This window comes from Chiloscyllium punctatum, chromosome 24, assembly GCF_047496795.1.
Source record: "Chiloscyllium punctatum isolate Juve2018m chromosome 24, sChiPun1.3, whole genome shotgun sequence".
Lineage (NCBI taxonomy): Eukaryota > Metazoa > Chordata > Chondrichthyes > Orectolobiformes > Hemiscylliidae > Chiloscyllium > Chiloscyllium punctatum.
This window is the reverse complement of record NC_092762.1, coordinates 36,680,698-36,695,020: the sequence shown is the minus strand read 5'-3', so window position 1 is coordinate 36,695,020 and position 14,323 is coordinate 36,680,698. Positions and strand designations below refer to the sequence as shown.

The 14,323-nt window shown below is 42.8% G+C and overlaps 1 protein-coding gene across 5 annotated transcripts in view; it reads right to left on the bottom strand.

Moving 5' to 3' along the window:
• Nucleotides 1-14,323, bottom strand: part of LOC140494454 (phospholipid phosphatase-related protein type 3-like) — a 141,536-nt gene that overhangs the window by 26,331 nt on the left and 100,882 nt on the right. For all 5 annotated transcript variants that reach the window (XM_072593627.1, XM_072593630.1, XM_072593628.1 and 2 more), the window contains one exon: nt 4,196-4,391. In XM_072593627.1, the coding sequence (XP_072449728.1) occupies nt 4,196-4,391 (196 nt within the window). The remainder of the gene's footprint in view (nt 1-4,195; nt 4,392-14,323) is intronic.

The following is a 14,323-nucleotide window of genomic DNA, read 5'->3' as shown; positions in this document are numbered from 1 at the left end:
GCCCTTCATCAGCTTATGCCCGAAACGTCGATTCGCCTGCTCCTTGGATGCTGCCTGACCTGCTGTGCTTTACCAGCAACACACTTTTTGACTCTGATCTCCAGCATCTGCAGTCCTCACTTTCTCCTTACAGGAGTCAGGATGTCATGTTGCAGCTTTATAAGGTATTAGTTAGGCCACACTTAGAGTATTGTGTTCAATTCTGGTCGTCACATTACAGGAAGGATGTGGAGGCTTTGGAGAGGGCGCAGAAGAACCAGGAAGTTGCCTCGATCACAGGGTATGGAGGACACTACAAAAACTCAGTCTGTTTTCTCTGGCGTAGCAGAGGCTCAGGGGAGACTTGATAGAAGTCTATAAAATTATGAGATACATAGGTAGGGTTAACAGTCCTAATCTTTTTCCCAGAGTTAAAAATGTCGAAAACTATGGGGCATGCACTTAAAGTGAGAGTTCAAAGGAGATGTGAGGGACAGATTATTTACACAAAGAGTAGTAGGGACATGGAACACAATGCCAGGGATTATGGTGGAGGAAGATATGTTGGACTGTTTAAGGGACTTTAAGATAAGCACATGAATATGAAAGGAATGGAGGGATGTGGACCAAGGGCTGGCAGAAGAGATCAGTTTAATTTAGCAACATGTTTAAGACAACATTGTGGGCCTCTTCCTGTGCTGTACTGTTCTCTGTTGTATGAAATTCTACTATCCATTCCACAGCGCAAGGTATATCTGAGAGCTGCCCCATACCAGCCTGGTTAACAAATAACAACCCTTTAGAGCAGACTTCGGCATTTTACCGCCTGCGGGCCATATCCGACCCTTTGATCATTCCTGTCCGGCCCGCATGAGGTCAATCTTAAATTAGAACATAAATGAAAAAGTATTTATGCAATACAACTGTGTTGCTTTTGTTTTGAAAAGGATGCTTTTTTTATTTATATATGGACACACATGCACATGTGCGTGTGTGAACAGCTAAAAATGATGCTTGCTGGCTAGCCCTCAAAATGTGAACTCACGTTAAGATAAGCTATGTCATATCCCACAAAATAGCCAGAAACAGTAAACCGTTTTCTGGTGGAGAGTTTATTAAGGAGTGCTTGTTGGACTCTGCAGAACTAATATTCCCAGAGAAAAAGGAGGCATTTGAGAATGTGCCCTTCTCCTAACGCACTGTAACGAGAAAGATTGGGGACATCGCGAGAAATCTGGAGCTTCAGCTACAGCACAGAGCGGTCAACTTTGATGTTTTTTTCCTTGGATGAGAGCTGCGACATACGTGACGCAGCTCAGCTACTCATCTTCGTACGTGAGATAACTGCGGATTTTAAAATCACGGAGGAGCTGGCAGCCATGCAGTCAATGGAAGGAACAACAACTGGTAATGATTTATTCACGGAGGTAAATGCATGTTTGGACATGTTGGGACTAAAATGGGACAAACTGGCGGGATTGACAACGGATGGTTGTCCAAATCTAATGGGAAAAAATGTTGGACTCTTAAAGAGAATGCAGGATAAAGTGACAGAAATCGACCCTGAACAGAAATTGGTATTTTTGCATTGTATTATACATCAAGAAGTGTTGTGTAAGTCAATGTTAGAAATTAACCATGTGGTTGATGTTGTAACAAAAATAATTAACTTCATCAGGGCAAGACTTTGAATCACAGGCAGTTGGTTGCATTTTTGGAGGAAAATGAGACTGAACATCGTGACATAGTCTACCACACAGCTGTCAGGTGGCTCAGCCTGGGCAAAATGCTGAAAAGTGTATGGGACCTGAGAGAAAAGATTCAAGATTTCTGTGTGAAGAAAGGAAATGGCATTCCACAGCTTTCAGATGCAGACTGGATTGTAGACCTTGGTTTTGCTGTTGATGTGCTGAAAATGTGTTGCTGGAAAAGTGCAGCAGGTCAGGCAGCATCCAAGGAGCAGGAGAATTGACGTTTTGGGTATGAGCCCTTCTTCTCCTATTCCTGAAGAAGGGCTCATTCTCCTGGATTCCTGAAGAAGGGCTCATGCCCGAAACGTCGATTCTCCTGATCCTTGGATCCTGCCTGACCTGCTGCGCTTTTCTACAACACATTTTCAGCTCTGATCTCCAGCATCTGCAGTCCTCACTTTCTCCTTTGCTGTTGATGTGACTGCACTTATGAATGAACTAAATGTGAAACTGCAGTGCAAGGGTTTTTTTGTGCATGAAATGTACAACTCGGTGAAGGCTTTTATGAGAAAGTTGCAGCTTCTCTCAAGCCAAATGGAGGACAACATTCTCACCCACTTGCCAACACTGAAGGAAGCCGCACCTTTAGCTGATCACCTCCACAGGTACTCATCTGTGTTAGAAGCACTGCGTGGGGAATTTTCAAGGCAATTTCAAGACTTTAAAACAGTTCAGAATGAAATACACATGATTTTTTCCCCATTGAAATGCAATGTGGAGAATGCACCTAGTGATAGATTAGATTACTTACAGCAGGGAAACAGGCCCTTCATCCCAACAAATCCACACCGACCCTCCAAAGACCAACCCAGCCAGACCCTACATTTACCACTTCACCGAACACTACAGGTAATCTAGCACAGCCCATTCACTTAACCTGCACATTTCTGCACTGTGGGAGGAAATCGGAGCAAACCCACACAGGGAGAACGTGCAAACTCCACACAGACAGTTGCCTGAGGCGAGAATTGAACCTGGGTCTCTGGTCTATGAGGCAGCAGTGCTAACCACGGTGCCATCATGCCACCTGTAAACGTTCAAGTATAACTCATTGATCTGCAGTCTGACACACTTCTGGCAGAGTACTTTAGGTCAGTCTCACTGCTTGATTTTTACTCTTCCCTCAAAGAGGAGAACTTTCCCCACATGAGGAGGCATGCTCTGAAGATTCGAGTCCTCTTTGGATCTACCTATATATGCGAACAGACATTCTCAGTGATGAAGTTCAACAAATCCAAATACAGATCCTCTATCACAGATGATCACCTCTCAGCTGTACTTTGCATATCTACCTCAGACATTCAGCCAGATTTCAGTGCACTTGTTCAAGCCCAAAACAGACTGGATTTTTTTCACTAAACAAGTAAACTGAATTGAAAATCATCAAAAGCACTTACTGCTTTTTGTATAGAATTGTTTGTTGTTTGTAATACTGAGCAATAATGAAACAACTTTTCATTATTGGTTTGTGAGATTAACATGTTAAAAATAAAATGAAATACTGAAATTATTGTTTTTACTGTTTATTTCTTCTATATTTGATCTACTCCACAATTTCATATCATTATTGTAACAGAATATCCTTATTCTTTGATTATAAGTTTCAGTGCAAAACTATATAATTTAGTACTTTTTACAATTGGAGAAAATTAATATTGAGCAGAATTATTTTTAACATATTGTTGGTTCGGCCCACCAACACAACTCAGGTTTCTCATGTGGCCCCTTGGAAGAATTAATTGCCCACCCCTGCTTTAGAGGGAATGGTCAGCTCCAGGAAACTCTAATCAAGGGATAATTGAGGCAGAGGATAGTAGGGAACTGGAACTTAAAACCCGAATAACACTCAAAGCTGGAACTGTTTGCTATTTTAAAAATACCTGAATATCTACTTGAAACGCTGACAGCAACACTCGTGGGTGGGGACCTCTTGGTTGATCACTGTGTGCACAATGAGCTGCATGAACTCTTTCTGCGATTTCCTATCAGTCTATGAAAGAGCCCTAAAAAGCATATAGTCAGGGCACCCAGAATTTTTAAACAAAAGAAGGCACATCATCAACTTGTTAGGAGAAAGAGGGTTGTCAGTTTGTGTTACAGTTCACTCAGCATCCAAACTGCCATGGTAACTTGCACTTTACATACACATCGTGTTCTAGAGCTACATATAGTGATGATGCAGGCATCCATATATTTTCTATCATGTGGTTGACTTGGGCTGTTCCCCACTTTTACTGTTTGTCGTTGTTGGCAGGATTTTGATTTTATTGCCATGTGTACTCAAATACAATGAAAAGTGTACAACGTATTTGGCCATGGCATGATGCATTTTCCTTAATCATCAGAGAATGAGATTTCAGCGAGCACGGAATCTCTGCTTCAGAAGCAGAGAAACCACTCACAAGACCTTCATGAGATAGGCAATAGCAGTGCCTGAATCTGACGACTGAACATAACTAGGTTACCTCGCAGACATGATGGCATGATGGTCTGAGCCAGAGCAGATATCCTTTGTGATGTATGGGTTATTATCGCACGAGATGCCATGGAGCGTATAGTTGGGCTTGCACACGGTGAGAAAGAAGGGGGCATGGTAGCCAGTTGCCAGCTGAATAATGTCAGTCACCAGGGCTGTGGCACATAGTCCAAAAACGTGCACTCCTGCAAAGCCAAATGGGAAAGAAGATCAGAGACACCAAGTTTGACCACACTCCCTTCAACAAGTAAACATTGTTTAGCCCACCCTGATGCTTCCTTCATTCAGTCATAGGTCAAAGATAATTGTCTGCCAGCAAGAGATATCTCACCAAATATGCCCTCGAGATCTGGCTCAACAGCTGGATGATTGGAATAACTGCCATAATTAAAAATACAGAAAAGCCATGAAAACATAAGGCCTCAGGCAAGATCATGGCCTGACAGCTGAATGGCTTCTATTGAAGACCCTCTCGAAGTATGGAGTCATAGAGATGTACAGCAGGTAAACAGACCCTCCTGTCCAACTCATCCATGCTGACCAGATACCCCGAATTAATCTAGTATTAATCTAGTCCCATTTGCCAGCACTTGGCCCATATCCTTCTAAGCCCTTCCTATTCAGAAACCCATCCAGATGCCTTTTATGTGTTGTAGTTGTACCAGCCTCCACCTATTCCTCTGGTAGCTCATTCTATACACACATTACCCTCTGCATGAAAAGATTACCCCTTAGGTCCCTTTTATATCTTTCCCCTTTCACCCTAAATCTATGCCCTCTAGTTCAGAACTCCCCTGCCCCAGGGAAAAGACCTTGTCTATTTACCCTATCCGTGCCCCTCATGATTTTATAAACCTCTATTAAGGTCATCCCTCAGCCTCCAATGCTCCAGGGAAAATTATTCTTTGAGAAGGTGACCAAACAGTTGTTTGAGAGTAAAGCAGGTGATTTGGTGTCTATGGATTTCAGTAAAGCATTTAATAACGTTCCCCAGAGAAGGCTATTGCATAAAATATGGAGGCATGGGATTGAGGGCGATTTGATGGTTTGGATCAGAAATTGGCTAGCTGAAAGAAGACAGAGGGTGGTGGTTGAGGGAAGATGTTCATTGTGGAGTTCAGTAGCTAGTGGTGTACCGCAGGATCTGTTTTGGGGCCAGTGCTGTTTGTCATTTTTATAAATGATCTGGATGAGGGCGTGGAAGGATGATTTAATAAATTTGGGGATAACACTAAGGTCAGTAGGGTTGTGGATAGTGCTGAAGGATGTTGCAGGTTAAAGAGTGACAATAGATGAGCTGCAGAGCTGTGCTGAGAGGTGGAAAATGGAGTTTAATGTGGCAAAGTGTGAGGTGATTCACTTTGGAAGGAGCAACAGGAATACAGAGTACTGAGCTAATGATAAGATTCTTGGTAGTGTAGATGAGCAGAGAGGTCTTGGTGTCCATGTGCATAGATCCCTGAAAATTGCCACTGAGGTTGACAGGGGTGTTAAGAAAGCATAGATGTTTTTATTGGTAAAGGGATTGATTTTCAGAACCATGAGCTCATGCTGCAGTTGTGCAAAACTCTGGTGTGGCTGCACTTGGAGTATTGTGTACAGTTCTGGTCACTGCATTACAGGAAGGATGTGGAAGCTTTGGAAAGGGTACAGAGAAGATTTACGAAGATATTGCCTGGTATGGAGGGAAGGTCTTATGAGGAGAGGCTGAGGGACTTGAGACTGTTTTCATTAGAGAGAAGAAGGTTGAGCAGTGACTTGATTGAGACATATAAGATGATCAGAGGGTTAGATTGGGTGGACTGTGAGAGCTTTTCTCCATGAATGGTGATTGCCAGCACGAGGGGACATAGCCTTAAACTGAGGGGTAATAGATATTGGACAGAAGTCAAGGATAGTTTCTTTACTCAGAGAATAGTAAGGGTGTGGAATGCCCTGCCTGCAATAGTAGTATACTCGCCAAATTTAAGGGCATTTAAATGGTCATTGGATAGACATACGGATGAAAATGGAATAGTTTAGTTTGGATGGGCTTCAGGTTGGTTTCACAGGTTGTCGCAACATCAAGGGCCAAAGGGCCTGTAATGCGCTGTATTGTTCTATGTTCTATTTTCTGTGTTCTCTATCCCCAGCCTATTCAGCCTTTCCCTATAGCTCAAACCATCAAACTCTGGCAACATCCTTGTAAATCATTTCTGAGCCTTTTCAAGTTTTACAACATGCTTCCTTTAGATATTCTGGAGTGAATATCTTGAACACATTTGAAAGGAAGACACTTGCAGCTTCAAATGTCTTGAAGACCATTTCAATCACTAGCCTGGGACTGAAGCCACACAGCACCAAGCAGGCATAGGAACAGAGGCAGTAAGGGTGAAGCTAGTCAAGCACCTGCCTACCCATCATGCTTTGCCTGCTGTAGGTGGCAATACTCATGAAAAGATGGGGATGAAATTCAGCACAGGACGATGAGGATGCAGTAGGCCTCACTGTCCAACACTACAGCCTGCTTCATTGTTAGTGAAGGCATCAATGTTGACCCAGGAAAAGTCACAGGTTGAATTCTTTGGCTTTTGTTGAATTAGTTCACCTCAGATTTGTAGTAGGTATTCAAATTGTCAGGATATGCCCAGTGGTGTCCCTCAAGGATCTGTGTTAGAGACTCAATTATTCACATTATTTATTAGCAACTAGGATAATGGCATAGAAAATCATCAATCCACATTAGCTGATGACACAAAGTTAGGTGGCATTGTAGACAGTGTAGATAATAACATAAAATTATAAAGGGATATTGATAGACTATGAAAATGGGCAAAACTGTACCAGATGGACTTCAATGTAAGCAAGTGTGTGGTTATCCATTTTGGACCTAAAAAGAATAGGTCCATATTTAGATGGTATGAAGTTAAATACAGCTGATGTCAAAAGAAACTTGGGGTTTCAGGTGCATAGTTCTAAATTGTCACAAAGAAGAAATAGAAAATAGGGGCAGAAAATAATGCAGAAGGCGACTGGAATGCTGGCCTTTATGTCTCGAGGATGGAGTACAAGGATGCAGAAGTAATGCTGCAGTTATACACAACCCTGGTCAGACCCCACTGGGAGTACTAGGAGCGGATCTGGGCACCACACAGTAGGAAGGATAGATTAGCTTTGGCCAGAGTAGACATAGGTTACAAGAGTGATACCTGGACTTCAGGGATTAATTAAGAGGACAGATAAAACAATTTAGGCCTGTTTTCTCTGGAATTTAGGAAGTTAAGGATGATCTAATTGAAATGTTCAAGGTATGGTGGCTCCGTAGTTAGTACTGCTGCCTCACAGCACCAGAGACCAGGGTTCAATTCCCATTTTTTGTTGGCTGCCTGTGTGGAGTTTGCACATTCTCCCCGTGTCTGTGTCCAAACATGTGCAGGCTAGGTGGATTAGTCGGGCTAAATCACCCATAATATTCAGGGATTTGTAAGTCATGTGTGGTAGCCACAGGAATTGCAGCATTACAGAGATAGTGTAGGGGGATAGGTCTGGGTGGGATGCTCTTCAAAGGCTCGGTCTGGCCTCACTGGGCTGAATGGCCTGTTTCAACACTTTAGGGGATTCTATGGGTATTACCAGGAAAAGACAGAGTAGATAAAGATAAACTATTTCCACTGTTGGGGATTCTAGAACTCGTTCATAGTCTGGGAATTAGCGCCAAGCCATTCAGGAGAGATATTAGGAAGCATTTCTACACACAGTGGTTAGAGTTCTATTCACAAATGGCAGTGAATGTGAGATTAGTTATTAATTTTAAAACTGACATAAAATTATTTTTGGGAAGCACAAATACTGGAGGATATGGACCAAGGACAGGTGTATGGAGTTTGGCCACAGATCAGCCACGATCTCATTGAACGGTGGAACAGGCTTGAAGGGCTGAATGGCCTACTCCTGTTCCTCTGTTCATTTGTCTGAGGAAGAGGTTGAGACAACAGACAGGGAAAGTTAATCATGTTTCGGAGTTTTGGCTGCAACTAGATCACCCATGATCTTAGAGTCATAGAGTCACAGAGATATACCATCACCGAAGCAGACCCTTTGGTCTAACTCGTCCATGCCGACCAGATATCCTAAACTCATCTAGTCCCATTTGCCAGCACCCGGCCCATATCCCTCTACACCCTTCCTATTCATATACCCATCCAGATACCTTTTAAATGTTGTAATTGTCCTAGCCTCCACCACTTCCTCTGGCAGCTCATTCCATACACACACCACCCTTTGCAAGAAAAGGTTGTCTGTTTAAAATCTTTCCCCTCTCACCTTAAACCTATGCCCTCTAGTTCTGGACTCCCCCACTCCAGGGAAAAGACTTTGTCTATTTATCCTATCCATGTCTTTCATGATTTTATAAACCCCTTTAAGGTCACCCCTTAGCCTCCGATGCTCCAGGGAAAACAGCTGCAGCATCTTATTGAATGGTGGGCAGGCCTAAGGGGTGCAATTGATTACTCTGACTTGTAGCTCCTTGTGTTCTTGTGGCATGCTCAACATAGCAATTACCCACAAAATGAATGGTTAGTTAATACTGAATTGAGAGCTACAGGCTCATCATGGTGAGATGTAAATTAAACCCTGTCAGAATGTGTTTCCCTTCAGGATTTGGCAACCTCCAGAGAATCCTGTTGTTGTTCTAAACTCTGGGCACTGAAGAGACGAAGCTACAACAACAAACAGGAAGCAGCGCAATGCACTCGCTACCTGTTTCAACAATGTTTTTGCAAGTTCAATGCTGTTTATCTGTTTCCGACAGCTGGGAGAAGTCTTCATAGAAGCAACTAAGTAGCAGGAGGTCTCTGGAGGAAACACCCAGATGGCGATGAGTTCAAAAAAGTAAAAACTTTCTTTGAAGTGCAGTGCAAGGAAGCAGATGCTAGCGTTCAAATTAGTTATCGATGCAGAATCAAAGCCTACAACAACATTTTTATATCAGAGACTGGAACCACATTGAGATTGGACGGACTGCTAAAAAACAACCCAAATGAAATCCACTGTTGGAAATTTCAAAGCTCGTTTCAATTTTCTACTTCAGCTGAAACTTCATTCTGTTCTCACTTTTTATTAAGAAAAAGGTTCTTCAGAGGTCATGGAGTTAATATTCTTCAATGAGTTTAACACAACCACATGTTAGAAATCAGCTATGGTCTAATGATAACATTCTCGCCTTTAAATTAAAACATTCTGATTTCAATCTCACCCAAGAGGCTAACCATGAATTCTAGGTCGGCTCTGCACAGTGGATTTCTGAGGGAGTACTACATTGCTGTTTTTCAGCTGAGATGTGAAATCTTTTCAACTGAGCAGAAGATCCCATGGTCCTGTTTGAAAAAGAGCAGGAGAGCTCTTCCCTATCTCCTACCAATATTTATATCTCTCAATGAACATTTGTAAAAGAAAGATTCTCTGCCAAATTTTTTTGTTAGCGTATTGTTTTTGGTTGCTTGTGGGAATGTACCATGCCTGAGTTGGCTGCTTCTCCAATGCCTACATTTCAAAAGTATTTTGTGAGATAGAAAGTGCTTGAGGAGGACCTGGGGTTCTGAAATCACTATACAAATTCAAGTTCCATCAAAGAGCAAACAATTACAAAAAACAGTACAACACAGGACCAGGCCTTTCAGCCCATCAGGACTGTACTGACACATGATGCCTTTCCGAATTGAAAACCCTTTGCCTCCATGTGGTCTGTATCCTTTATTTCCTGCCTATTCATGGACCTGCTAAGATGCCTCTTAAATGTTGCTCTTGAATTTGCTTCCACCACCTTATCTGGCAGCATGTTTCAGGCACTGGTCACCCTCTGTGTAAAAACGTTGTCTGTCAGATCTCTTTTAAACTTTTCCCCTTTTACCTTAAAGCTATGTTCCCCAGTAATTGGCATTTCTACCTAGGAAAATGCCTCCAACTATCCATTCTATCCGTGTCTCTCATAGCTTTGTAAACACCTATCAGCAACACCCCACTGCCCCCCGCCCACTGGCCAACTTTGACATTCACATGAAAACAAACCAAGTTTGTCCAATCTCACCTCATAGCAAACACCCTCCAAACCAGGCAACACCTTGGTAAACAGTTTCTGTACCCTCACCAAAACCTTCACATGCTTCTGATAGTGTGGCGACCAGAAAATGTGCACAATATTCCAAATGTGGCCTGACTGAGATTCTATATAGCTGTAACATGGTTTGCCAATTTTTATACTCTATGCCCTGACCAATGAAGGCATGTATACTATATGCCTTCTTGACCACCTTATTCATTTGGGTTGCCACTTTCAGAGAACTGTGGATCTATGTTGATGCTACTAAGGGTTCTGCCATTTACTGTATGCCTCTCTCCTGCAAATGATCTTCCAAAATGATCACTTTGCATTTATCTGGATTCAACTCTCCTTGCTATTTCTCCACCCAAGTCTCCAGCCTATCTATATCCTGCGGTATCTCCTGGCAATCCTCCTCACTATCCACAGCTCCCACAATCTTGATCTGATTCCTATGGAACTTCACTGGTCACACATCTCCAGTCAGAGAAACATTCTTCCACTTTAACTGTCGGTCTTCTATGGACCAAGGTAGTTTTGTATCCATCCTACCTGATGAAGCATTTCAGAAGTGTGGTCTCTGTTGATTGTCCTTGACTTTATTGATAGGGGCACAGAATAGAGGAGCAGGGACGTGATCTTGAACTTGTGCAAGTTACACATTAGACTTCAGCTAGAGTATTGTGTCCAGTTGTGGTGCCACATTATAGGGAAGCTGCGAATGTTTGGAGAGAGCGCAGAAGAGATTTCCAAGAAAGGTTGCAGGAATGAGAAACTTCAGTTCAATGGATAGATTGAAGAGGTTGGGACTATTCTCCCTGGAGGGAAGATGACTGACCAGAGATTAGATAGAGGTTTTCACAGTCATGAGTGAGCTGGATAAAGTAAATTGAGAAAGCTGTTCTTGTTTGCAAATTAACAAGTATAATGAGGGGCATGGGTAGGATAAATAGACTACATCTTTCTTCTGGTTTGGGCGAGTTCAGAATTAGAGAGCATAGGGTTAGAGTGAGAGGGCAAATATTTAAAAGGGACCTAAGGGGCAACTCTTTCATGCAGAGGATGGTGCATGTAAGGAATGAGCTGCCAGAAGAAGTAGTGGAGGCTGGGGCAATTACAACATTTAAAAGGCATCTATGAATAGGAAGGGGTTAGAGGGATATGGGCCAAGTGCTGGCAAATGGGACTAGGTTAGTTTAGATTAGATTAGATTAGATTACTTACAGTGTGGAAACAGGCCCTTCGGCCCAACAAGTCCACACCGCCCCGCCGAAGCGCAACCCACCCATACCCCTACATCTACCCCTTACCTAACACTATGGGCAATTTAGCATGTCCAATTCACCTGACCTGCACATCTTTGGACTGTGGGAGGAAACCGGAGCACCCGGAGGAAACCCACGCAGACACGGGGAGAACGTGCAAACTCCACACAGTCAGTCGCCTGAGGCGGGAATTGAACCCGGGTCTCTTGCGCTGTGAGGCAGCAGTGCTAACTACTGTGCCACCGTGCCGCCCACGATAACTGGTTGGCATGGATTAGTTGGACCAAAGGGTCTATTCCCCTGCTGTATATCTCTATGATTTTATGACTCGACGAATGAGGGATAATAGATTTAAAGGGATTTGCAAAAGAAGCAAGGATTGATGTGAGAGAAAAATCATTTTCACATTGTGAGTATGGAATGCACTGCCTGGAAATGTGGTAGAGACAGGTTCACTTGACACATTTATGAGGGCATTGGATGGTTATTTGTATAGAATAGCATGCAAAGGCATGGAAAAAATGCAGGTAATGATGCTTGGTTGGACAGCAGATGTAGACATGATGAGTTAAATGGCCTCCTTCAGCAAGATGACACAAAGAGCAATGAGATAATGACAAGATAATTTGATTGTGTTTGAAGGGTATAGTTTGGCCAGGACACCAAGAGTGTCTTATCTCGGACGCATTCAGCAAAAGGCACCACAATCTCAGCGACAGCCGAAATGATGTACTCATTCATCTGGAATAAGATGTCCACTGACTCTCGTCTGCCTCAGAAATGGCAGAGAGGGTCAGGGTTAACCCTAATCATGATCAGTCATTATTATCGGTATCTGAAAAGCACCTTAAGAGAGTGCAATGGATAAAAGAGGTCAAAATGGACCAAGGGTCCTCAACCTGCATGAACCAAGGCAAGCCCACATGTTTAAACATCCAAACTGAAAATTATTAGTCACCAATCTCAAGCATTCAGATATTAGAGCATAGTAAGTTATAGGGTAAAAACAATGACTGCAGATGCTGAAAATCAAATACTGGATTAGTGGTGCTGGAAGAGCACAGCAGTTCAGGCAGCATCCAAGGGCTTTTGCCCGAAACGTTGATTTCACTGCTCGTTGGATGCTGCCTGAACTGCTGTGCTCTTCCAGCACCACTAATCCAGTACATAGTAAGTTATAGCACAGGAACAGGCCCTTTGACCAGCAATGTTATACCAAACTAAATCCCTTCTGCCTGCCATTGGTCCATATCCTTCCATTCCTTGCATTTTCATGTGCTTATCTGAAAGACCCTTATTAAATGCTCCCATCATCTCTGCCTCCATCACCAACCCTGGCAGTGTGATCTACACTCTGAACACTATGTAAAAAACCTTCCCTCTCAAATCTCTTTTGAATGTTCCCTCACTCACCTTAATTGCAAATGAAACAGTACAATGATATAATCACAATATTCAGTTACAGTATTGTAATGTAGAATAGTGAAGGCATCCTTAATCAATACTGATTCATTTAAAGTGGGAAAAATGTAAAATGTCAACTTAGGGTTGAAGTAATTCTTGCTAATTTCTGATCTGAAGGGTGTTTCCAGCACTATCTGCTGTCTTGGCTAATCAAATAGGATTGATCAGATCAGAAGTTGGCTAGCTAAAAGAAGACAGAGGGTGGTAGTTGATGGGAAATGCTCATCCTGGAGTTCTGTTACTAGTGGGGTACCACAAGGATCTGTTCTGGGTCCACTGCTGTTTGTCATTTTTATAAATGTCCTGGATGAGAGCGTAGAAGGATGGGTTAGTAAATTTGGGGATGACATTAAGGTCAGTGAAGTTGTGGATAGTGCCGAAGGATATTGCAGGTAATAGAGGGACATAGATAAGTTGCAGAGCTGGGCTGACAGGTGGCAAATGGAGTTTAATGCGGAAAAGTGTGCGGTGATTCAGTTTGGAAGTGAATACACAGGAATACAGAGCACTGGGCTAATGGTAAAATTCTTGGTAGTGTAGATGAGCAGAGAGATCTTGGTGTCCATGTACATAGACCCTTGCCACCTAGATTGATAGGGTTGTTAAGAAGGCATATGGTGTATTGGCTTTTATTGGTAGAGGGGTTGAGTTTTGGAGCCACGAGGTCATACTTCAGCTGTACAAAACTCTGGTGCAGCTGCACTTGGAGTATTGCGTACAGTTCTGGTCACCGCATTATAGGAAGGATGTGGAAGCTTTGGAAAGGGTTCAGAGGAGGTTTACTGGGATGTTGCCTGTTATGAAGGGAAGGTCTTTTGAGGAAAGGCTGAGGGACTTGAGCCTGTTTTCATTAGAGAGAAGAAGGTTGAGAAGTGACTTAATGTCAATAATCAATGGATTAGATTGGGTGGACAGTGAGAATCTTTTTCCTTAGATGGTGATGGCCAGCATGAGGGGTGATAGATATAGGTCAGAGGTAGTTTCTTTACTTAGAGTGTAGTAAGGGGCGTGGAATACCCTGTCTGCAACAGTAGTAGACTCACCAACTTTAAGAGCACTTAAATAGTCATTGGATTAAAATATGGATGAAAATGGAATAGTTTAGGTTTGATGGGCTTCAGTTTGGTTCCCTAGGTTGACGCAACATCGAGGGCTGAAGGGCCTGTAATGCACTGTTATGTTCTATGTTCTACCATATGAAAGAAAATTCCAGCTGAGTGCTCGGGTGGTGCACAATACCTTTAGATTAACCCCCGGGAATAATTTGTTAAGAAGCCTGGTACGTCCATGTGTTGCTCAGTGTAGCTTT